Source organism: Carassius carassius, chromosome 41 (assembly GCF_963082965.1).
Source record: "Carassius carassius chromosome 41, fCarCar2.1, whole genome shotgun sequence".
Lineage (NCBI taxonomy): Eukaryota > Metazoa > Chordata > Actinopteri > Cypriniformes > Cyprinidae > Carassius > Carassius carassius.
Window position 1 is genome coordinate 1277676 of NC_081795.1, and position 23840 is coordinate 1301515.

At 34.3% G+C, this 23840-nt stretch overlaps 1 protein-coding gene across 1 annotated transcript in view; it reads right to left on the reverse strand.

The window, feature by feature from the left end:
• The window catches only part of LOC132123355 (diacylglycerol kinase delta-like), a 32536-nt gene extending 11376 nt beyond the window's left edge, over window positions 1–21160 (reverse strand). The window contains exons 1-12 of the mRNA XM_059533920.1: window positions 20940–21160; window positions 15227–15334; window positions 14885–14965; window positions 8896–9000; window positions 7029–7161; window positions 6797–6903; window positions 2932–3057; window positions 2759–2861; window positions 2307–2469; window positions 2108–2216; window positions 902–1041; window positions 738–822 (exon numbers count right to left, since the gene is read on the reverse strand). Of these exons, the coding sequence (XP_059389903.1) occupies window positions 738–822; window positions 902–1041; window positions 2108–2216; window positions 2307–2469; window positions 2759–2861; window positions 2932–3057; window positions 6797–6903; window positions 7029–7161; window positions 8896–9000; window positions 14885–14965; window positions 15227–15334; window positions 20940–21059 (1380 nt within the window). The 5' untranslated portion in view covers window positions 21060–21160. The remainder of the gene's footprint in view (window positions 1–737; window positions 823–901; window positions 1042–2107; window positions 2217–2306; window positions 2470–2758; window positions 2862–2931; window positions 3058–6796; window positions 6904–7028; window positions 7162–8895; window positions 9001–14884; window positions 14966–15226; window positions 15335–20939) is intronic.
• Between the last annotated feature and the right edge of the window lie 2680 nt (window positions 21161–23840).

Consider the following 23840-nt stretch of genomic DNA (forward strand, 5'->3'; position numbering starts at 1 on the left):
AAAACACAGAACAGCCAATCAGAGCAGAAGAAACTCAGAATAGCCAATCAGAGCAGAGGAAACACAACAGCCAATCAGAGCAGAGGAAACACACAACAGCCAATCAGAGCAGAGGAAATACACAACAGCCAATCAGAGCAGAGAAAATACACAACAGCCAATCACAGCAGAGGAAAAACACATCAGCCAATCACAGCAGAGGAATTTTTATTTAATTGTAAATAAAGGAATGGAAAAAAAGTTAGGCAACACTAAATTGTATTTTAAATTAATACTGTGAATTTTAAATATTGAATCATACAATAATATTTATGGCTGCCATAATATCTTAATTTGTAAATTAAGTATTTTTTAAAATCACAGTACTGCGCTTTACTCTGAAACACATACTTATTTTATAAAAGTGTTAAAGTATATGTATTTAATAAATACATCACAGTCTTTAAGATTGGATAATTGCACTAAGCATTCAGTTTTATTTTGATTAATTATGCAACCGTACAGTTTATATTTATATACTATTATAGCGTTGAATTGTTATATTTTAATTTAATTTTAGCATTTTTGTTTTGTGCTTTTTATAATTTATATAGCTTTAATTTATTTTTATTTCAGTAAAAAAATCAGTTTTCAGTTTATTTCAGTTTTTTTTAGAGGAATCTGATTCACAGTGAAGAATAAATACTTGATGTACAATAAAGAAAATGTCCAAATGAAAGGCTTTCTTTCATTCACACCTCGGAGTCCTCACTGCAGTCCTCTGTTACTGTGGAGCTGGAGTGATGCCGTGGTAACTTGGTCTCGTATACCATAATACTCCATCTAGAAGAGAAATAAACCTGTTTAAATGTTTGTGAAGGACAGGAACAGACTGTGACAGTGACTTCAGATGCACTCTGACCTGTCCAGCATCTTAGTACTGGCTCTCTCTAGTTTCTCCAGAATCTGTGGTAACTGTGTGTCGTCGTCACACGCCGAGCCCCAGCCCAAAACTCTCGCCAGGTCATTTCCTGTTCCCAGAGGAAGTACGCCGAGCTGGCACTGCAGAGCGAACACAGCAACACACACACAGGTCATCAACACTCTCCTTACTTTGATAAAGATGAGTTGGATTTCCAAGGAATGCATGAACTGAGAAAAAGTAAACCTTGAATGCAATTTAAGTTGCTTCAGATTAAAGCATTTGCTAAATGCATTAATGTTAAAATAAAACATATATATACTGTATATAAAATAGAACTGATTTTCAGCCAGGCAAAATAAATCCCCCACCAGGAGGCAGTAGAAGCAAAAAAACTGTGTCTGAAACTCTGTGTCCTACACTTTGTCATATTTAGTGACCTAAGAAATTAATTTGTATTTTCCCCCAAATTGTGTTTTTCCAATTTAAATTTAAAATTTTGTGTTTTTTATTGTATTAATTTATTAATATAATTGTATTATTATTATTATTATTATTATTATTGATTTATTAATTATTATTTAATAATTTAAATTTAATTCTTCTTCTGGATAGTAGTTAAATTAAAGTTTAATTTTCAAAAAGCATGTCTAAATAATTGATAATTCATAAAATATTTACAATTTAATAATCTACAATATTTACAATAATAGAGTCCTATGAAATATGCATTTATTAATTTATTTTACAAATTCTATATTGTTTGTTTTAATTTTTTCTGGATTTATTAGTTAGTAAAAATGTATTATCAAAAAAGGTAATAATCAAATGAAAGCATGAAACATTAATTAATCTTTCAAAATTTGATCAAATTATAATTAAACAACTCTATTGATTTTTTTTGTCAAAAAAAATAAGGTGCTGCACAATAGAAGTTTCTTGTTAAAAATTAAATATAGAAGAGATAGTGTGATATTCCTTAAAAATTAAGTATTAATAATTTATATTAGATTATTTTATTAATATTATTTGAGAAGTACAATCTACAATACAATAGTAAAATATATTTCTGTAACGATTTAATTTCAAATGAACTTTTATTTTGGCGGGTTGCAGTGAATGCCTTTAAGTAAGGATGAAAAGCCAATGTACTGTAGTTGGAAGAGTAAATGTTGAGCTAGTATCCGTTTGTGGATGATTTAGTACCTGTTTGTGTAAAGTCAGCGCGTCGATCTCTGATAAAACCCATCCGACGCTGCCGTCTCCTCCACACACCAGAATACGAAACGTGTCGAACTTCTGAAACAGACGCAAGCTGCGGCAGACACACAAACACAGGTACAGATGTCAGTCAGGCAATATGAAGCAGGGAGTGTCTGTGAGCAGGTACAGGTGTGTGTTTTACCCCAGGTGTGGCCCTCCGTTCATCAGATCAAACACTTGAGCAGGATTCAACAGCTGCTTGAAGCGCCGCAGGAACTTCACCCCCTGATTATCTCCACTTTTACTGTTCACGAACACCAGCAGCGGACTCGTGCAGGTCGGAGGACACGTCGCCTTCCAGAACCCTACACACACACACACACACACACACAGACAGACTTAAAATCAAAAACTGTATCTGTTAATATTTTTATTGCATCTGAGCAAACATGCTTTTGTCATGTTAATTAGTTTGTGATTTCTATTTTGCATGAATGTGTTTTTATTTCAGCTTAGGTTTTAGTCATTTTACTACTTAAAGGAGCTTAAATTAATAATTGGATGTTTCCATCAGATGGCTCTTTCTGATTGGTCATCTCTGGGAAAGCGTTCTGATTGGCTGTTTCTGAGGGATGGTTCTGATTGGACGCTCACCGTCTGAGTCGATGCTGTTGAGGGCGGTGGGTGGAATCACTGAGACTTTACACTGACCCAGCGGGCACTTCGGCGAGAGCTGGTCTCTGCACCCAGCATGCACCTGGAGAACATTATTGAGTTCCATTAAATTAAGAACATAAGTTAAATTAAGTTAACTTTCATGCACTCACCATGGCTTTGCACCACAAACAGCGACAGTCCTGCAGTCTCAGGACGCTGCCGCAGGTTTTGTCGCACACGGTGCATTTGGCGCTGACCGGCAGATTCCCCTCCAGCCACTGATGAGGCATCGAGATCTACAGAATTTACAACGAGTTCAGTAATTACCCGACGAGTGAGCCGTTCAGATGCTAAATTAGCTTCTTACACAATAAGGACTCTCATAAGACGCTGATTTCCTGCATGAACAGCTCAGTACTCTACAACCCGAATTCCGGAAAATTTGGAACGTTTTTTAAATTTTAATAAAATGAAAACTAAAAGACTTTCAAATCACATGAGCCAATATTTTATTCACAATAGAACATAGATAACATAGCAAATGTTTAAACTGAGAAAGTTAAAATTTTATGCACAAAATGAGCTCATTTCAATTTTGATTTCTGCTACAGGTCTCAAAATAGTTGGGACGGGGCATGTTTACCATGGTGTAGCATCTCCTTTTCTTTTCAAAACAGTTTGAAGACGTCTGGGCATTGAGGCTATGAGTTGCTGGAGTTTTGCTGTTGGAATTTGGTCCCATTCTTGCCTTATATAGATTTCCAGCTGCTGAAGAGTTCGTGGTCGTCTTTGACGTATTTTTCGTTTAATGATGCGCCAAATGTTCTCTATAGGTGAAAGATCTGGACTGCAGGCAGGCCAGGTTAGCACCCGGACTCTTTTACGACGAAGCCATGCTGTTGTTATAGCTGCAGTATGTGGTTTTGCATTGTCCTGCTGAAATACACAAGGCCTTCCCTGAAATAGACGTTGTTTGGAGGGAAGCATATGTTGCTCTAAAACCTTTATATACCTTTCAGCATTCACAGAGCCTTCCAAAACATGCAAGCTGCCCATACAGTATGCACTTATGCACCCCCATACCATCAGAGATGCTGGCTTTTGAACTGAACGCTGATAACATGCTGGAAGGTCTCCCTCCTCTTTAGCCCGGAGGACACGGCGTCCGTGATTTCCAACAAGAATGTCAAATTTGGACTCGTCTGACCATAAAACACTATTCCACTTTGAAATAGTCCATTTTAAATGAGCCTTGGCCCACAGGACACGACGGCGCTTCTGGACCATGTTCACATATGGCTTCCTTTTTGCATGATAGAGCTTTAGTTGGCATCTGCTGATGGCACGGCGGATTGTGTTTACCGACAGTGGTTTCTGAAAGTATTCCTGGGCCCATTTAGTAATGTCATTGACACAATCATGCCGATGAGTGATGCAGTGTCGTCTGAGAGCCCGAAGACCACGGGCATCCAATAAAGGTCTCCGGCCTTGTCCCTTACGCACAGAGATTTCTCCAGTTTCTCTGAATCTTTTGATGATGTTATGCACTGTAGATGATGAGATTTGCAAAGCCTTTGTAATTTGACGTTGAGGAACATTGTTTTTAAAGTTTTCCACAATTTTTTTACGCAGTCTTTCACAGATTGGAGAGCCTCTGCCCATCTTTACTTCTGAGAGACTCTGCTTCTCTAAGACAAAGCTTTTATAGCTAATCATGTTACAGACCTGATATCAATTAACTTAATTAATCACTAGATGTTCTCCCAGCTGAATCTTTTCAAAACTGCTTGCTTTTTTAGCCATTTGTTGCCCCCCTGCCAACTTTTTTGAGACCTGTAGCAGGCATTAAATTTTAAATGAGCTAATTAAGTGGATAAAAGTGTAAACTTTCTCAGTTTAAACATTTTCTACGTTATCTATGTTCTATTGTGAATAAAATATTGGCTCATGTGATTTGAAATTCCTTTAGTTTTAATTTTATTAAAATTTAAAAAACGTCCCAACTTTTCCGGAATTCGTGTTGTAAAACAGGCATGAAAATACATAGCAATAGCATGAATGAAATTAATACTGAATGAAATAAGTCACATTGTTGCAATGCATGCAGTGCTGCTAGATGATACTGAAGTAAAATAATGCAGCCTATTTTTTAGTCCAGATTTATGCATCTATGGAAGACAGCGTTTTTATCTTTAACTAAAACTGTGAAAACATTTTTGTTATTGAAATTAAAGCTGAAATAAAATAAAACGTAAATATTAGATGGAAAACTTAAGAAATGTTGCCTTGAAATAAAATACGCTTAAGTGCTAAAATTGTTGATTGAAAAAAAACTAAAACGGAATTTAAAAAATAATAATTAAATTTAAAACTAAATGTGTTAAATATTTAAAAAATGTAATATAAAAAATATATTGGAAATAAACCAATATAAAAAAAGTTAACTGAAGCCAAAACTATAAAAAGATTTTTTTGAATTTATTATACTTTAAATTATCATTTATTTCTGTGATGCAAAGCTGAATTTTTAGGATCATTATCACATGATCCTTTAGAAATCATTCTATTATGATGATTCATTATCAAAGTTGGAAACAGTTCTGCTGCTTAATATTTTTTCAGAACATGTGATACTTTTTTAGGATACTTTGATGAATAAAAAGTAAAAAAATAAGCTATGTTTTTAAAATATTAATATTTTGTAATAACAATATACACTACTGGTCAGTAATTTGGGGTCAGTAATTTTTTTTCTTTCTTTTTTTTTATATAAAATCAATACTTTTATTCAGCAAGGATGTGTTAAATTGATAAAAAGTGATAGTAAAGAAAGTATATTATTAGAATTTTTTTTTTTAATAAATGCAGTTCTTTTTAACCTTTTATTGATCAAATATATGAGACAGCAGAACTGTTTCAACACTCATAATAAATCAGAATATTAGAATGATTTCTAAATGATCATGTGATAGACTGATGTTACATGTGACACTGAAGGCTGGAGGAATGATGCTGAAAATTTAGCAGTGCATCACAGGAATAAATTATTTTTTTTAAAGTATATTAAAATAGAAAACTATTATTTTAAGTTGTAATAATATTTCACAATATTACTGTTTTTTCTGTATTTTTGATCAAATAAATTCAGGTTTGATGAGCAGAAGAAACTTCTTTCAAAAACATTAAAAATAGTAATGTTTCCAAACTTTTGGTCTGTATATGGAATTTAAATAGATAAAAACTACAGCTAAAAATTTCATAAAAAACATTTACATTTAATATTAAAATAATAATAATAATAATAATATTGATACAAATGTTGACTAAACCTTATTGTTAATTAAAACAAAGCATTAGATGGAAAACTTGAAGTAAACAAAAATGAGAAATATTGCCTTGGGAATATACTAAAATCTAAAGTACTAAAATTATAAATTGGAAATAAATACAAAAAAAAAAACTAGTAAAAATCAAATAGCATAAATTATTAATTGGAAATAAATAAAAATAAACTAGTAAAAATCAATAAACAGCAGAAAATAGAAAATAGCATAAATTATTAATTGGAAATAAATAAAAACTAACTAGTAAAAATCAATGAACAGCAGAAAATGTAAAATAGTATAAATTAGTAATTGGAAATGATTAAAAATAAAAAAAACTAGTAAAATCAGTAAACAGCAGAAAATTTAAAATAGCATACATTTTTAATTGGAAATAAATAAAATCTAATAACAAAAATAAAATAAAGTAAAAATGTGTAAACAACAGAAAAAAGTATAAATTATTACTTGGAAATAAATAAAAACTAATAAATAAAGAAATATAAACCATTAAAAATTAGTAAACAGCAGAAAATTGAAACTGATAGCAAAATCAATAAAAACTAACAAAATAATATAATAAAATTTCCAAAATGTTGAAAAAAAAAAAAAAAAAACACGAACTTAAAATATGAATAAACCTATAATAGTATATAAATAAATTCCAAACTAAGAGTGGAGCCGGATTTGTTGTTGTATGATCAGCACTCACCCCTTCCTCATCCTCCAGAATGTCTTTGCCGATAGAGGCCAGTGTCGTCCACTTGCAGTCATTAGTGGCTCTGACCGCACAACGCTTGTGAGCCTTGAACTTACACACTGCACAACACACACACACTTCAGTCAAGACAGCACTTAAACACATTCAAACCATACAATTACAAATCAAGAACTTCTTATTATAGCATATTTAAAATCAGAATACATCATAACGAGAGCCGGACCTTCGCAGGACAGTCCGTGAGACGTGACTCCAGACAGAGCCTCCCGACAGACGTTACAGTACGTGGGGCGAGCGTGAGAACAGGCGTACCAGTTATGCATCCCAGAGAAATGATCCATGCAGAACTGAGTGGACTACAGCAGAGACACGAGCATTAAACTGATTAAGAGTGACAGGAAAGACATGAATCGTTTTTAACATTGATAATAATCAGAAATGTTTCTTGAGCAGTAAATCATCATATTAGAATGATTTCTGAAGATCATGTGACACTGAAGACTGGAGGAATGATGCTGAAAATACAGATTTTAGCACAGGAATATATTACACTTTAACAGATATTCACATAGAAAACACTTATTTTAAATTGTAATAATATTTCACAATTTTTACTGTATTTTTTTATCAAATAAAAGCAGCCCTGGTGAGCAGAAGATACTTCTTTAAAAATTATAATAATAATAATATTGACCCAAACCTTTTGAAGAGTAGTGAAAGTTATTTTTGTTAATCAAAATAAAGCTGAATTTTTTTATATATATATATGTAAAAGTATTAGATGGACAAATATAAATGTTGCCATAGGCAAACAAATTAACTAAGTTTAAAATGAAAGATGAAAATAATAAACTAGAAAAAAACTAAAACTGATATAAAAATAAATGAACCTAATAATCAAAAACAATGTAAACATGTAACGATTGAAATAACAACAAAAATAAAATATAAAAAATAAAAGCCAATAATATCTAATTATACCACAACTAAACTTTAAGTTGGCTTGAGAAAGCCTGACCAGAAAGTTTGAAAAGTTTAAAACGTTTAGAAAGTTTGAAAATGGGAAAAGTTTAAAAAGTTTAAAACGTTTAGAAAGTTTGAAAATGGGAAAAGTTTAAAAGTTTAAAAAGATTTAAGTTTGAAAAGCTTAAGTTTAAAAAAGAAAGTGATTAACATATTGCTAGCATTACAAGCAAGTGACTACCATGTCATTAGCATGATTAGCAAAGGTACTAGCATGTTGCTAGCATGATTAGCAAGTGACTAGCATGTAGTTAGCATAATTACCACAGTATCTAGCATGTCACTAGCATGATTAGCAAGTGACTAGCATGTAGCTAGAATGATAAGCAAGTTACTAGCATGTCGCTAACATGTTTCTAGCATGATTAGCATGTTGTTAGCATGTTTCTAGCATGATTAGCATTCGACTAGCATGTTGCTAGCATGTTTCTAGCATGATTAGCATGTTGCTAGCATGTCACTAGCATATTTCTAGCAAGATTAGAATGCGTCTAGCATGTTGCTAGCACAATTAGCATGCGACTAGCTTGTTGCTAGTATGTTTATAGCATGATTAGAATGTTGCTAGCATTTTTTTAAACACGATTAGTATGTCACTAGCATTTTTCTAGCATGATTAGCATGTGACTAGCATGTCGCTAGCATGTTTGTAGCATGATTAGCATGTCGCTAGCATGTTGCTAGCATGATTAGCATGTTGCTAGCATTGTCGCTAGCATGTTTCTAGCATGTTTCTAGCATGATTAACAAAGTGACTAGCATTTTGTTAGGATGATTAGCAAGTGACTAGCATGTAGTAGATCAGTAAGTTAGCTTTCTCAAGCCAACTTAATAACATTGGAACTGTGCTGTACGGTAGTGTATATTATTCAAAGTAAAGTTTTGGCAAACCAGCAGTTTATTGCAGTATAATCTGTCACTAAACTGCACAAAATAAAGAAATTTTGAAGAAATTTAATTTTTTGTGAAAAAACAAACAAACTGATCGTAAACCTCTAGTAAAGAATGTGGTGTAACAAAATTCATTAACAGATCGTGAAAACGTCCAGACAAATCAAGAAACTCACCTCAAAGTGTTCTCTGTTCTGAACACTCTTCAGCGCTGCGATCCATTCCTCCATCTCTTTCCTGTTTTCAGCACACAGAACCAGCCGACGACACGGAGTGATTACCTACAGACAGAGAGAGAGTGAGTATGTGTGCACTCAGGGCTCCAGAAACGTGTTTCTCACACAAACTAAGGCCAAGGAACAAGGAACCCCCTGTCCACTCTCACACACACACACACACCATCTCTGTCTCTCTTTCACTCTCTCTCTCTCACACACACACATACCAAACAGCTCTTGTTATTATACAGGGTGCCAACTAGTGCTGGGTGACAGATTGAATATATCGGCTTAACATTTAAGGATTCTAAAGGACTAGTTCACTAGTTCACAAAAATAAAGTTGCTGAAATTTACTCACTCTTAGGTGATCAAGGATCAGGATGAGTTTGTTTCTTCATTAGATTTGTAGAAATGTAGCATTGCATCAGTGTCTCATCAATGGATGCTCTGCAGTGAATGGGTGCCGTCAGAATGAGAGTCCGAACAGCTGATAAAAACATCACAATAATCCACACTGTTGTTTCCAGCTAAATACATCCATAGTAATGTTTCCTCCAGTTAAAGCGGTTTAAATTGTGCTTGATCTGTGCAGATTTCACTCCATTTCATTTCAGGAAGCATTATTTTGGATTATAAACTCATATTTTAGTTAAAATCTTCTGGATTTGCTTCATCTGTTGTCTTCTCCAGATGTTAACTGATGGACTGGAGTGCTGTGGATTATTGTGATGTTTCTATCAGCTGTTTGGACTCTCGTTCTGACGGCACCCATTCACTGCAGAGCATCTACTGATGAGACACTGATGCAATGTTACATTTCTCCAAATCTGATGAAGAAACAAACTCATCCTAATCTTGGATGACCTGAGGGAGAGTACATTTCAGCACATTTTCTTTTTTTTCTGAACTATTCCTTTAACAAGCTTTCATTGGCCATTAATTCGCCTAAATACAGTGACATTAGATAAGTTTCACGTTTCTATTTTCAGCTACTCATGAGTAAGACAGTGAGTTAAGAAATGTATAAATAGCATTTGAGTAGCAAATAAAGTAGATAAGATCAATTCATTTCAATTTCCATCATGAGCGAGTCAAACAAATAGTTTGCATAATACTCACAAGAGGCATGCATTCCTTATGTTTAGTGTATACCTTTATGAATTGTTATATAAATGAAAATGCTACAATATTCTTGTTAAAAAGTGCCTTGTTTGATTTTTTTATGTAGATTTTAAATTCACTTTACAAAAAGGTCTTATTTGTTTACATCAGTTAAAGCATTAGCCAACATGAACTAAAGGATCATTTATTTATTGAGAAATAATGAGAAATACACATCTACAGCATGCATTATAAAAATATAGATGTTTACGTTTATGTTAGTTCACAGTGCATTAACTCATGTTAACTTTTAATTAAAAAATGCATGAAAATGAACTAGAATCAGTAAATGCTGTAGGCATTGTCCATTGTTCATGTTAATTAAACTAATTTAATATTTACTAATCCATTATTATTTAATATTAAATATGTGCTTGTTAACATTAGTTAATGCACTGTGAATTAACATCAACTAAACATAAACGACTGTATTTTCATTAACTAACATTAACAAAGATTAATACCTACTGTGATAAATGTATGCTTTTTGGTTCGTTTCTGTTAGATAATACAATAACTAACATTAACTAATGGAAACTTATTGTAAATTTAAAGCCACTTAAGTAAATAAATGAATTAACAAATTAATGCATCTGTTAGTAAATACATAAATATCAAATATCATTAAATGTAAATTATTGAGATACACTTTAAAAGTCTGAGAGCACATTCAAACCTAAAAAGAAAAGTTTTAGGAGTTAAAAGGACATAGATGAAAGAAAAAAAAGAATAAAAAAAAAAAAACTAAAACAAACCTGAAATTCATGCAAACTGATATTATCAATTACATTTTTATACTAAAAATAGAATTGTTCACTGGTGTCCTGAAATGTCAGGAACTTAAAACTTTTTCAGCTGTAACATGACAGCCAAACCATTAAGCATTCAAAGGCCTAAAATATCATGTGTGTGTGTGTGTGTGTGTTGTGTACGGCAACTTCCCAATCCGTTTCCTAAAGCTGCTGACAAAGACCCTCTGTTCCCACACGGATAAAAATAACTCCTGCCTTTACTCCACCAGTGCACGCACGCGCACACACACACACACACACACACAAATACACCGATCATATTATTCATTTCAAAGAGTACACAAGCTGCCTCATAAAACCAAGTAAAATATACAGACACACGGATCAGCTGACACGCAGCGGACAAGAGACAGACTCACACACACAGAGAGAGAAAGAGAGAGAGAGTCTTTGATGTAGATCTTGAAGCCACTTTTATCCCTCACACAAACACACATTATCAGCGCTGTCGTAACACCAGCTGAACCGTGTCATACGACTCAAAGAGCTTTTGGGGTTCTGTTACATAAGCTAAACACATCCCGTTTAACACTTTAACACACAGCTGCCACAATAAGCTAATAAAGCACCTAAAAGAATCAGCTTCAGACTAATCTAATGCTTTTCAGTACGCTTAACCCTTGAGTTAAAGGAATAATGTGCTGAAAAGGTCCTCACTCTCAGGTCATCTGAGATGAGGATGAGTTTGTTTCTTCATCAGATTTGGAGAAATGTAGCATTGCATCAGTGTCTCATCAATGGATGCTCTGCAGTGAATGGGTGCCGTCAGCTGATAAAAACATCACAATAATCCACAGCACTCCAGTCCATCAGTTCACATCTGGAGAAGAAACACAAATCTGACACAGGAGCACAAAAGCAGTCTCAAGTCTCTGGGGTATATTTGTAGTAATAGCAAAAAACAAATTGTATGGGTCAAAATGATAGTTTTTCTTTTATGCCAAAAATCATTAGAATATTAATTAAAAATCATGTTCCATGAAGATTTTTAGCAAATTCCCTAACCTAAATATTTAAAAACTGAATTTTTGATTAGTAATATTCATTGCTAAGAGCTTCTTTTGGACAACCTTAAAGACGATTTTCTCAGTATTTCAATTTTTTTGCGCCCTCAGATTCCAGATTTTCAAATATTGTCCGATCCTAACAAACCAGACATCAATGGAAAGATGATTTATTCAGCTTCCAGATGATGTCTAAATCTCAAATTAGAAAAACTGACACTTAAGACTGCATTTGTGCTCCAGGGACACATGTGTGTGTGGATTTTGATTGATGTGAGAGGAGAGTTTTATTATGGAAGCATTATTATGGATTAAGTGAAAGTGAAAGTGAAGTGACATTCAGCCAAGTATGGTTACCCATACTCAGAATTTGTGCTCTGCATTTAACCCATCCGAAATGCACACACACAGAGCAGTGAACACACACACACACTGTGAGCACACACCCGGAGCAGTGGGCATCATTTATGCTGCGGCGCCCAGGGAGCAGTTGGGGGTTCGATGCCTTGCTCAAGGGCACCTAAGTCATGGTATTGAAGGTGGAGAGAGAACTGTACATGCACTCCCCCAACCCACAATTCCTGCCGGCCCGGGACTCGAACTCACAACCCTTCGATTGGGAGTCCAACTCTCTAACCATTAGGCCACGACTTCCCCGATTATGGAATCATATAGTAGAAATAATCTGTTAACTGTTAAAATTAAAACGTCTTAATGCTGGATTTGTTTCATCTAATGTCTTCTCCAGATGTGAACTGATGGACTGGAGTGCTGTGGATTATTGTGATGTTTCTATCAGCTGTTTGGACTCTCATTCTGACGGCACCCATTCACTGCAGAGCATCCATTGATGAGACACTGATTCTACATTTCACTGAATAAAAAACTTACCTTCCCCAAACTTTTGAACACTGTATATGCCAATAATTGTATTAATTAACTTGCATATTATTATATTAATGGAACGACAGCCTTATTCTAGAAATCTCACATTTACAAGTTTTATTATTATGCAGATCTAATCTAGACAGTTATTCAGACACACACACACACACACACACAAGCTGATGTCATACTGAGTCAAAGGCCAAAACACAGACACTGGACACAGTGTTCAAAACACACATACAAACTTACCTAAATGAAGACATACGACAGGCTTTAATCACTTACATATAAAGCCATTTATGCTAATGACAGACGAGCAAAATCTAACTCTAGCCCTAAAAAATAACACAAAGTAAAACATCGATTTACTTTATGAATCATTTCCACCTTTAAAGACTTGGTCAGACTTCCCCGAACAAAAGATTTGTCCGATTTAGCTCACATCTGTGGCTAATAAACATATAGTTAAAGTCCATCCTGTCATTTTCCAGTGGAACAAAATAATATATTTTGAGGTTTTTTTTAAGTCAATGGGGTCCAAACAAGAATGTAACAGCATAAATGATGATTTTGAGGCGAACTATCCCTTTTTACACACACATGCACTCTCTTTTCCTCTCATGGCACACATTCTTTCCTCTTACTTATTTGCCGGCAAAATCCAGACGCTCCAATAAACCTCTTCTTTCTCCTTTAGTCTCTCTATCGCTCTCTCTTTTCCTGTCTGTGTATGTTGATCTGAGTCATATGGAGATCTATGAACCGGCTCAGCAGCAGATCATTCCTTATTCTCTTTCCTCAGCTGATCCATGTCGCTTTCCTTCCCTCTCTGTTTCAAAGACTCCTCCCTGTTTCCATCCCGATGACTCAGAGACCCTCCCACAAACCAGCAGCAGGCACAAAAAATGCATATAAAAACACAGCAAGCACGCAGAACAGACGGAGCATGGAAAAGCGCGAGCTCCTCCCTGCAATTAAAATCAAATCAGTCCAAATGTCAGCTATAAATACACCAACACACACACACATGTGCTCCAGACTATTTCAGGCCGTTCTGTTTATCAGATCCAGAATAAACACACTCCGCGTTTTTCTCAGAAGCTTGATTTCCTCGCTGAGAACACCACAGAAAACGCAAGACACAAAAGTGTTTACTCGAGTTCGCTTTAAGCACCAAATTGTCTCCAGAAGTGAACTAAATCTGACCTAAAACAGCCATTCTCTGAGATAAAAAAAATCTTTTGTTTGCTACAAATTCAAAAAGTCACTAGACTTTAAAATAAAAATGCCATTATTTTGTACCATATCTAGAGATCTGAACATCAAAGAGACTTGAGAGTGACAGTAAAACATTTATAATGCTATAAAAGATTTCTATTTCAAATAAATGCTGCTCTTCTGTTCATCAAAGGATCCTGAAAAATAAAATATATCACGATTTCCACAAAGCTATGATGTGTTCAACACTGATAATAATCAGACATGTTTCTTGAGCAGTAAATCATCATATTTTCATGATTTCTGAAGATCATGTGATACTGAAGACTGGAGGAATGATGCTGAAAATACAGCTGTGCATCACAGAAATAAATTATAGTTTAATACATATTCATATAGAAAACAGCTGTTTTAAATTGTAATAATATTTCACAATTTTTTACTGTATTTTTGATCAAATAAATGCAAAATCATACCGTAAAAAAAAATATACCAACCTCAAACTTTTGAACAGAAGTGCATGTCATATTTATGTATAGACTTATTTAAAAAAAAAAAAAGTACAAAATATTTAGATAAAAGAGTCACCTAAAAAAAAAATGCATAAATGTAATATACAGAAAATTTTGCATTTATGCTGGCTCTAAAACGTCACTGAAAATCCTTTAAAAATGAATTATTTCTGACTATCTATTCTGAAACAAACTCATCATTTGGTAAAAGACTGCTGAGTGATGTAAATGCAGTCATGTGATTTCTTCTTCAGGTCCAGTTATAATAAGCTTTATATCGAAGAACATTATAAAATATCCTCATTTAAATAATAAGTCTTGTGTGTGTGTGTGTGTGTGTGTGAACTCACAGTAAAGCTGTTGTTGACGTTCTTCGTGCTTGATTCTGCTACGCTGGCATCCGTCAGATCCACTTCATCAAAAATAATTGACTGAAAACAAATCAATACACAATCAAGAGTCCAGTGACAGTTCTGTTGTTTGTGATTTATGTTTGTATTTATATTTCTAGCCATCTAGAGAGAGAGAGAGAGAGAGAAAGTGAGGTGAATTTGTATGAATTTTTTTAGGGTTTGGCTTAGTGTGTATAAATTATAAATAGCTTTACATACAAGTAATAGAAGTTTATGGTATGCTAATTCACACAGCTAATTAAAAGTGTGTGTGTGTGTTTGTGTGTTGTTTAGACAGACCTTGGCTGTCTGAGCGTAATATAGCGTTCTTCCCCGCAGTTTAAAGTAACGTCTCTTCCAGCGCTGAAAATTTGTCTGTTTCATCAACTTTCCCTCTTTTAAAATCGTCTGGAAGAAGCAAAAGAGAGAGAAGTATGTGAAAATTCCTTTCTCTCTCACCCTCGTTCATTTACGTAATAAATGTCCTCCTCGAGCGGCTCTTTACACATCATTACATCTCCCACAAATATTTAATGGAATGATATTTTAACACCAAGAAACCACACAAATTCAGTCCAACCTCAGAAACACACACACACACACACACACACACACACAGCCTGCAGTTCCATGTTAGACCTAAAGGGAGCAGCAGAGCTCAACACATCTCACTCTAACATCTTATTTCTAATTTACCAGCATAACTATTAATATTGTTCATATCTGAGATTGATTCCTGCAGCGTTTGTGCTCCAGACATGAATGATTCCTCAAACCATGTGTGTTATTTTACTTTACTAAGTATCAGACGCACCATTTTCACCCACTAGATCAGAAAACTGGAAAGAAATCCCACAGACACACATTGAAAGAGAGACTACAAATCATAAAAATGTAGTTTTCATTCAGACTCATCATGCATTATTAGACCATTTTAAACTTACTGTACAACAGCAAACACACACTAAAATAAATCAGACGCAGGATGCTGCGAAATTCAGACTTTTAAAACACACATGAAAAAACAAATTGAACTTCAGGAACAGGTTGAAAATGCATCATATCTTTAAAACTCGAGGTCGCTTTGCAGCTACAGCGGGGAAAAAAAGCATGCAAATTTTTCACGCATAAATTTGCAGCAAAGTAATGAGACAAATGCACAAATGCAATTCCATCCGAAAGCTTTACAAGTCCGCAAAACACACCGAACATCAGGTTGCGTGCGGGATTCAGAGCACAGACTGCCAGTTAAATGCATTGACATTTCAGCATCACAAGCAATTACAGATTCAGCATTCAACAAACTTTCTCATAAATACAAGCACCTAGAAAAAAAGACTAAACCATTTTGCATGTATGATTCTTTAAATTGCACTTGAGATAAAAGTGGGTCCATCTTAGAAAATGTGCACAATCAATATGACTAATTATCATAAAGCAGCACAAACACAAACATTCAGAGAGTGTAACAGACTAACCTGGCCCCGAGTGCAATCCATGAGACACAGGTCAGAGCGAGAAGCGCCTGACTGATGTGAGGGTTACACACACACACATTCAGTCACTCATGCTGGTTTCCGCTGACAGTAAATGCTCTTCTCTCCGTCACTGAAGGCGCCTGTCATTTCAGCTCACACACACGTGTTGAAGTCTGAAACACAGTGCTGATCAACCCACAGGAAGCTTGACCCGCTTGTGCAGCGCTCAAGCTTTGAGAAGAGCTACCAAAATAGCTCACTCCAAGCCTTGATGCAGATAATAGAGCCATTTCCTAACCGCACGCTAACTTTACATCTGTACATCTGTGCGCCGCGCAGCATGAATGACATGAGCACTCCATGCCGTCTTTAATGAACTCAAAGACATTATTTAATCACTGTTATTAACTAAAACTAAAACCAAAAAAATGGTTGATTACTTGAAATAAAATAAACATTAACTGGAATACAAATATTAAAACAAAATAAAAAAAAAAAGCCAACTTATTTTCAGCTAGTTGCCAATGCAATGTTTCTCATTTTCATTTATGTCGAAGTACTAAAATAAAATAAAAAAACCTATAGAAAAAAAAACTATGAAAGCTATCAAAAACATAGATATTAAAATACAAAAATATAACAAAATTACAAAAATTGTAACTAAATTTTAATAAAAAAAAAGATACAATATAAAATAAAATCATATTCATATATTAATATCATCCAAAGCTAAAACCAAAAAACATTTACATCACTTGAAATGAAATAAACATTCACTGAATTAAAATAAAATAAAAAATAAAAGTAAGGCTACGAAAATAACTAAAACCACAACTAAGAACTAATCAAATAAAAACTATTTAAAAAAAAAAAAACAGAATTAATAAAACTTAAAAATTAAAACGGCTAATATAAAATATAAAAATAAAATGCCATTATAAATATTATGAACTTATTTGTATATTTTCAGCTAGGTGCACTCATGTTCATTAATTTATGCTGAAGTACTAAAAAACCTAAATGAACTACAACTAAGAACTTATATTCAATAAAAACTATTAAAAAAAACTTATTTTAAAAGAAAAACACAAAATTAAAATTGAAACTAAATATTAACAAAAACTATATGCTGCTAAAATAATACTGATTTTAATCAACTGAAACAGCCTGTGCCTACACCACAGAACCACTCTTTACAGTATATAAAGACTACATTTACACTAAATTGTGTGCACTTACTGTACTGTATAACTTTTGAGCTTTTTATAAAAGTGAAAACATGGGGTGTCAAAACCTGTCAGGTAACAAGTTATTAGGACTGGATTAGACTAAATTCTCATATTTATGTCTTCTCCAGATATTAACTGATGTTTTTATCAGCAGTTTGGACTCTCATTCTGACGGCACCCATTCAGAGCATCCATTGCTGAGACACTGATGCAATGCTACATTTCTCCAAATCTGATGAAGAAACAAACTCATCCTGATCTCAGATGAGTTCACAAGTCACCTATCCAAAGCATTTCCTAAAGAATGTCATTTAAATGTAAATATAGATGATTATTGCAAGAATCAAGTGTCCAACAGTCCTCTACATTTTTTTCATCTGATAAAGGGCCGAGCGTTCCTCCAATCACAGCTGGGAGAACTCTACCTCAGTGTTTTTACTGTCATAAAGATGCTTTTCAGTAAACAGTGGATTTAACTCATCAACATAACCGCTTCACCCTCTGGTCAAACGTGACCTTTCAGCGGACAGATGCCTGCGGTTACTGTAGGGAACACTTTCATCTCACCTCTGACTGATCAGACTCAAAGAGGCCGTGACCTTTCTGCTTTCTCCCCCCTTCAGAGAGACGTGATGACAGTACAGGGGCGACAGACTGCTTCCACTTCTCAGAAATCAGCCCAGAGCCACAGAGACGTCTACAGGCCGGCCTTGTTCTAGAAGAGCCTTTGGCCACCCATGTGTTAGTGCTACCTTAACTAATGCGCACTTCCCGTAGACTTCAAGGAATAGTGCTTCTAAAAATAACAAAGCGTGTCATCATTTACCCTCATGTCCATGCCCTGTTCCTGCACACATGGGTCAAAGACGTAAAGTGGTTTTTAAGCATCAAAAAAATTAAAGTGCAATGCAGCTTTTAATCTTTTATATCTTTTAGAATGTGTTGTGTCTAATTGTATTTTTTAGTGAGCAAAAGTAATGACTATCATATATTTTTACCATGCTTTACTGAAGACAGACAGCCACTAAAATGTCAATATCAGTCATATTTAGATCAAGAATCAATAGATGACATTAAAAGACTCATTTAATTATTATTTTAAATCTTTACCACAGTCCTTCAAACCACTAGGTTTTACCAAAAAAAAAAAATTTTTATATATATATATATATATATATATATATATATATATATATATATATATATATATATATTTATAAGTAAAGGTCAGAATTATTTTTTATTATTTTTTTACATTTTTACATAAATATATGTGAAAAGACAATGGAAAAATGGCATTACTCCACTCATAATATTGGCAAAAGTTATTTAAAACATTAAAAGCCACTTTGCTTGCATTTAATATGCTTTCTATGTGTATAAAATAACGTGTGAGATTAAATATGCTTTAAACTGAATGGTCCAGGACAGAAATCTGAAGACAGGTTCATAATTATGGTTAAAGGTTAAAGGTCTATACAAAAGGGATTTTGGATTTCTCTCTTTATCACTGATTAAATCAGAAAATACTGTCAACAGCCAGAAAACAAATGCATTTATATGATGCTTTAGGAATAAAATGTTATATAAGTCAAGATCAATCATATATGAACAAACCCTCAGTAAAAGCCTTCAGAATAAAGATAAATATATACTTTTCTTCGTATTTGCTGCTGGAGGAGGAAACAGTTTATGACAAAACTGGCTTAAAAGATGTGACTTACAAGTCACAAATAGATCAAATGTGATTAAAATACACTTAAATGTGTATTTTATATGTTTCCTTTCCACTAGTCTAAAAGAAGAACGTTACAGAAATCTCAAACTTAACCAGTTCATGACAAAAACAATTCTTTTGCCTCCATCAATCATACAGAAGCACTTGGCTGTGAACTGCCCTTCGGCATGAGCAAACAATACTCAGTTAGTTTTCTAGGTGAAAGATATTAAACAATAAATCACAGACACCATAAAAGCATATAAATGATGCAAACATGGATCATCTCCGGTCCGTCCTAAGCAACAGAGCATCATCTCACATATCTAGTGTGTGATCTGACTGGCCGGATACACACAGGCTTTTGAGGCACAGAGACACAATGCTTTTCATAGCAAGCTAATGATATTTACAGAAATGCTGTATCTTAACCATAAATCTAGACCTCGTTCACACAGAAAGCAGCTGATATTTATTATAGCTTGCAAAAACATGACCGAATATTTAGTGTTTCTAAAAGGGCAAAGGGGATATGAATTAATGAAACCAGATCCAACAGAAGAAGAAGAATGCACTAAATTAAAGAATTCTGTCAAAATGACACGATCAAGCTGTGAGGAAGTGAATTCTGCGAGAACAAGTTCTCTATCACTTCATCTTACGTTTAGTTGTTTGTCAGTAACAGAACAAGCTCAAAATGTCCACACCGACTGCTGTCAGTATGATTCTGATTAATAAACACGGATAACTCAGAATCAACCTTTGATTTGCCAGCTCAGATCCTGAAGATCCTCAAACCTTTACAATAAGACAGAGTTACTACTACTAAAATGCAAAAATGACATTAAATCTGCATCAAAGAGAGGCTTTCCCGTGTTTTTGATGACAATGGAGGCTGATACAAGTTTCCAGTTTTACAGTAATGATAATAAATGATAACCATGACGTATGTATGGACAAACTATGATTATTTTTTTTTTAATTAATTAAATTTGAGCTTGTAAAAAGTAAACAGCTCGAGAAACAGACATACTGCCTTACAAAATGAACTATGGTAGCCAGTTTCCATCAAAATTAAGATATATGTACACATATTTTACTACTGATAATAATATGCTTTAAATTAAATGAATATGTATTTTACTTAAAACAGCGTTCACTACATTTTCTATTGTTTCCTCCTTTTTAGTATAATTTTTGTCCACAGTTTTACTTTAGTAAAATAAGTGCAGCAGCAACTGTTGTACCTCTGCAGAAACAAACTATTGTGATTTTTTTTGTAAGGGAGTTTGTGTTTAAATGTAACCGCTGCTATGCAAATGTTACAGTGTTTCATTTTCAAACTCAAAGATTCCGAACAAACGGTTAAAATGTAGCGCTTCAGCCGAACGCGCGCGCTCACCACTACAGAGAGCCGCGCGGTCCCGTTACACCAACTCTCGCTCGTCTCAGAGACCGGTGTCGGTGTCCTTCGGTACCGGAGGGTCTGGACACGCAGGAAACGTCGCGAATCTCGGACGGGCCGCTCGGTCTGAAGCGCTTTTCTCTTTGGAGAGACGACGCTAAACACACACGCACGTGTTTATTACCTTGCTTCGGATCTGACCGGACGTGGAGACCTTCCGAATGAGTTTTTGCGGGGAGCCGTGCTCCTGCTCCGGCTCACTGTCCGACGACTCGGCCTCAGCAGCAGCACCGACCGCCGCCATCCTGCGCTCCGTCCCCCGGGACTCATATCTCGGACGTGTTCCAGCGGGACCGGCCTCACAGCGCCGCCGCACGGTCAGACAGAGCACTGCAGCCCGGAGAGAAGGCGCGCGCGTCGCCTACCGGACAGACGAGCTACACGGAATTGCGTAATTTACTGTAATCTGTTGTGTGTAAAATGTTAACGATTATAAAGGGGGTTACATCTGAATATTTTCGCACACATACAGATTTGAATGCTCCCCCCCCAAATTGCATGGACTGCTTTAAAATATGAGACACCAATGTTTCAGGAGTTGACGACACAGAATAGACATGGGTTATTCGATAATAACTTGTGTATATGCTTTATTTTAAATGTAAATTACCTGATATATTACCAAGGCATGTAATAATTATTCAAGGATTTTATTTCAAAAACAGTATCATAACTATTAAAATAATTTATGATTTTAAATCTGTATTTAATCTCATAATGACCTCAAAGTAAAAAGAGCTGCTAAAGTCTGATTTTGACTGTGCTTTATAATTAAATGATTATAATCTTTTATCTTAATTCAAGTGGAGAAGATTTTGAAAGTCTGACAGTAATCAGTGTTGAGCGCTACATTCCTTTGTTAGAAATAAAAAAAAGTAATCAGTTATAATAAAGTAACTGAAATCATTACACTACTTATTACATTTCCAAAGTAACCTTGTCACCCAGCGAACATGGAACATGGATGTTCAAGTTAATTCAGAAAGTTGTGAACAAATGTTCTTAAAACATTAGCACATGCATTTTATTTATATTTATTTTATTTATAAAATTTGTTTTGGACATTCATCTAACTTTTTTTAAATGTTACTACTTGTTTCAGAGAACATTCAAAAGTGACATTCCCATAATTCTTTCAAAACAATAAAATGTAATATTTCCTTAACGTTTATGCAACCAAGAAAGAAAAAAATAAGTTTTCAAAACATTAAAAAAAAATAATAATAATGTTTAGAGAACATTCAGAAATACTGTTTTCTTAAATTAAAGGGAACATTACAACAGATATTTGTAAACTGGAATTGCATTACCATAAGCATACCTTTAATTAAAAAGAAGTTTGTACCATTTTAAATGTTAAAACAATATATTAAGTTTTTGATATAAAAGCCACTTTGTGTTTATGAAACATTTATGGAACATAGTTCAACTGCCTTCATACACCAACTAAAAATCTCAAAACACAGCTTATAAATGCAAAAGCAAAAATGAAGCAAATCATATGTGAAAAAGCCTTCTAGTCTGAATCAGGAGAGAAATATTCAGAGATCAAGCATCTGATGGCACCCATTCACTACAAATGATCCATTGGAATCAGTGATACATTAAAGCACAACCCTGCTGAATAATGGATTTAAAAGTCTCGCATCTTTTCAGGACGTAAACTTTACAAGATAGTGTGATTCCTCTCTTTTTATATCACTTTATGTATTGTTTTGAATATCATGCTCAATTGTACTTGACGTCATAGATCCATTTGAGTCAGCTTCAGTTGTTTCTTAAGGAGATTGATGGATGTTTTGAGGAAAAGCAGTGGACATTAAAAGCACAATAACGATCACAACAGCCTAAGGCAAAACAATCTAGAATTTAATAGCGAGAGTGTGTGTTTCTTGTAAATATACACCCTAATGTAATCAATACAGCAATGATTTTTGAGTGTGTAACCATAGACTGGATCCTGATGGCTTACGCATGATGCACATACGAATTCCTCATGAAGACAATAAACACAGAGCGACCGTGTAAAGAAGCGCAGGACAACAGAAACAGGGTCAGGAGCTGGGCGGTGCTGTGAAGAAGCGGCTGGGGCTTTGTTTGTGTTTGTGTGTCCAGTTTCACATCTGTGTTTCACATCTTGCCAATGCACACTTCCTTAAACACAGTCTCTTGAAATAACAACACATTTTTTCCAATTCCTGCAGTAACACACTCAATAATTCTCTTTCACAAATATGAATAAACACACACCTTTTATAGTAATTCACTCTTTTTACATGATGGGATCTGATCCTGCATAATGTGTGTTTTACCACACGTGTTATTTGTTACATAAACACCTTTTTATGTCTGGAAATTAGAGTTAAGTCTATTCACATTTATTTATAAAGCACTTATACAATGCAGATCGTTTCAGAGCGGCTTCACATTAATAAACAGGAAAATTAATGTTGCAAAACCAATCAATTATTAAATGACTTAAATGTTGTATGATGCTGTGAAGCAGTATTCACTGTAAAAAAAAAGGTAGTAAATAAAAACAAAGATTATCAGAGTACTTTTTATTTCTTTGTGATTATTTGTAAATGTTACTAGGTATTTCTGAGTAAAAGTTGTTTCAATTTTTTTCAGTGTCATTATTCAGTTCAGTGTTGGTTCATCTCAATTGAGTTATAGTGTCGATGTTGCGAAGTTTGTCAATTATTAAACAAATCCAATTTTAGAAGACAATAGTATCAATATTCAGCTCAATTCAGTTCAGTGTTGATTGTTTTTTTTTTTTTTTGCAAAGTTCAATTGGTTCCAAAACAGCATGCAAATCTGATTCAGATCAGGCACAAAGGATGCATATTTCCCAAGCTAACTAACTGGGGAATTCCCACTGATTTCCATTGTTCTAATGTCATCGAGGAACAGCTGAAGACACACCTCTTTTGCAAGCTCTGAACTCATCCACAACCAGAAACAAATGCACTTGTTCTCTTTTTCTTGCATTTCACTTCTGTTTATATTGGTATACTGATCA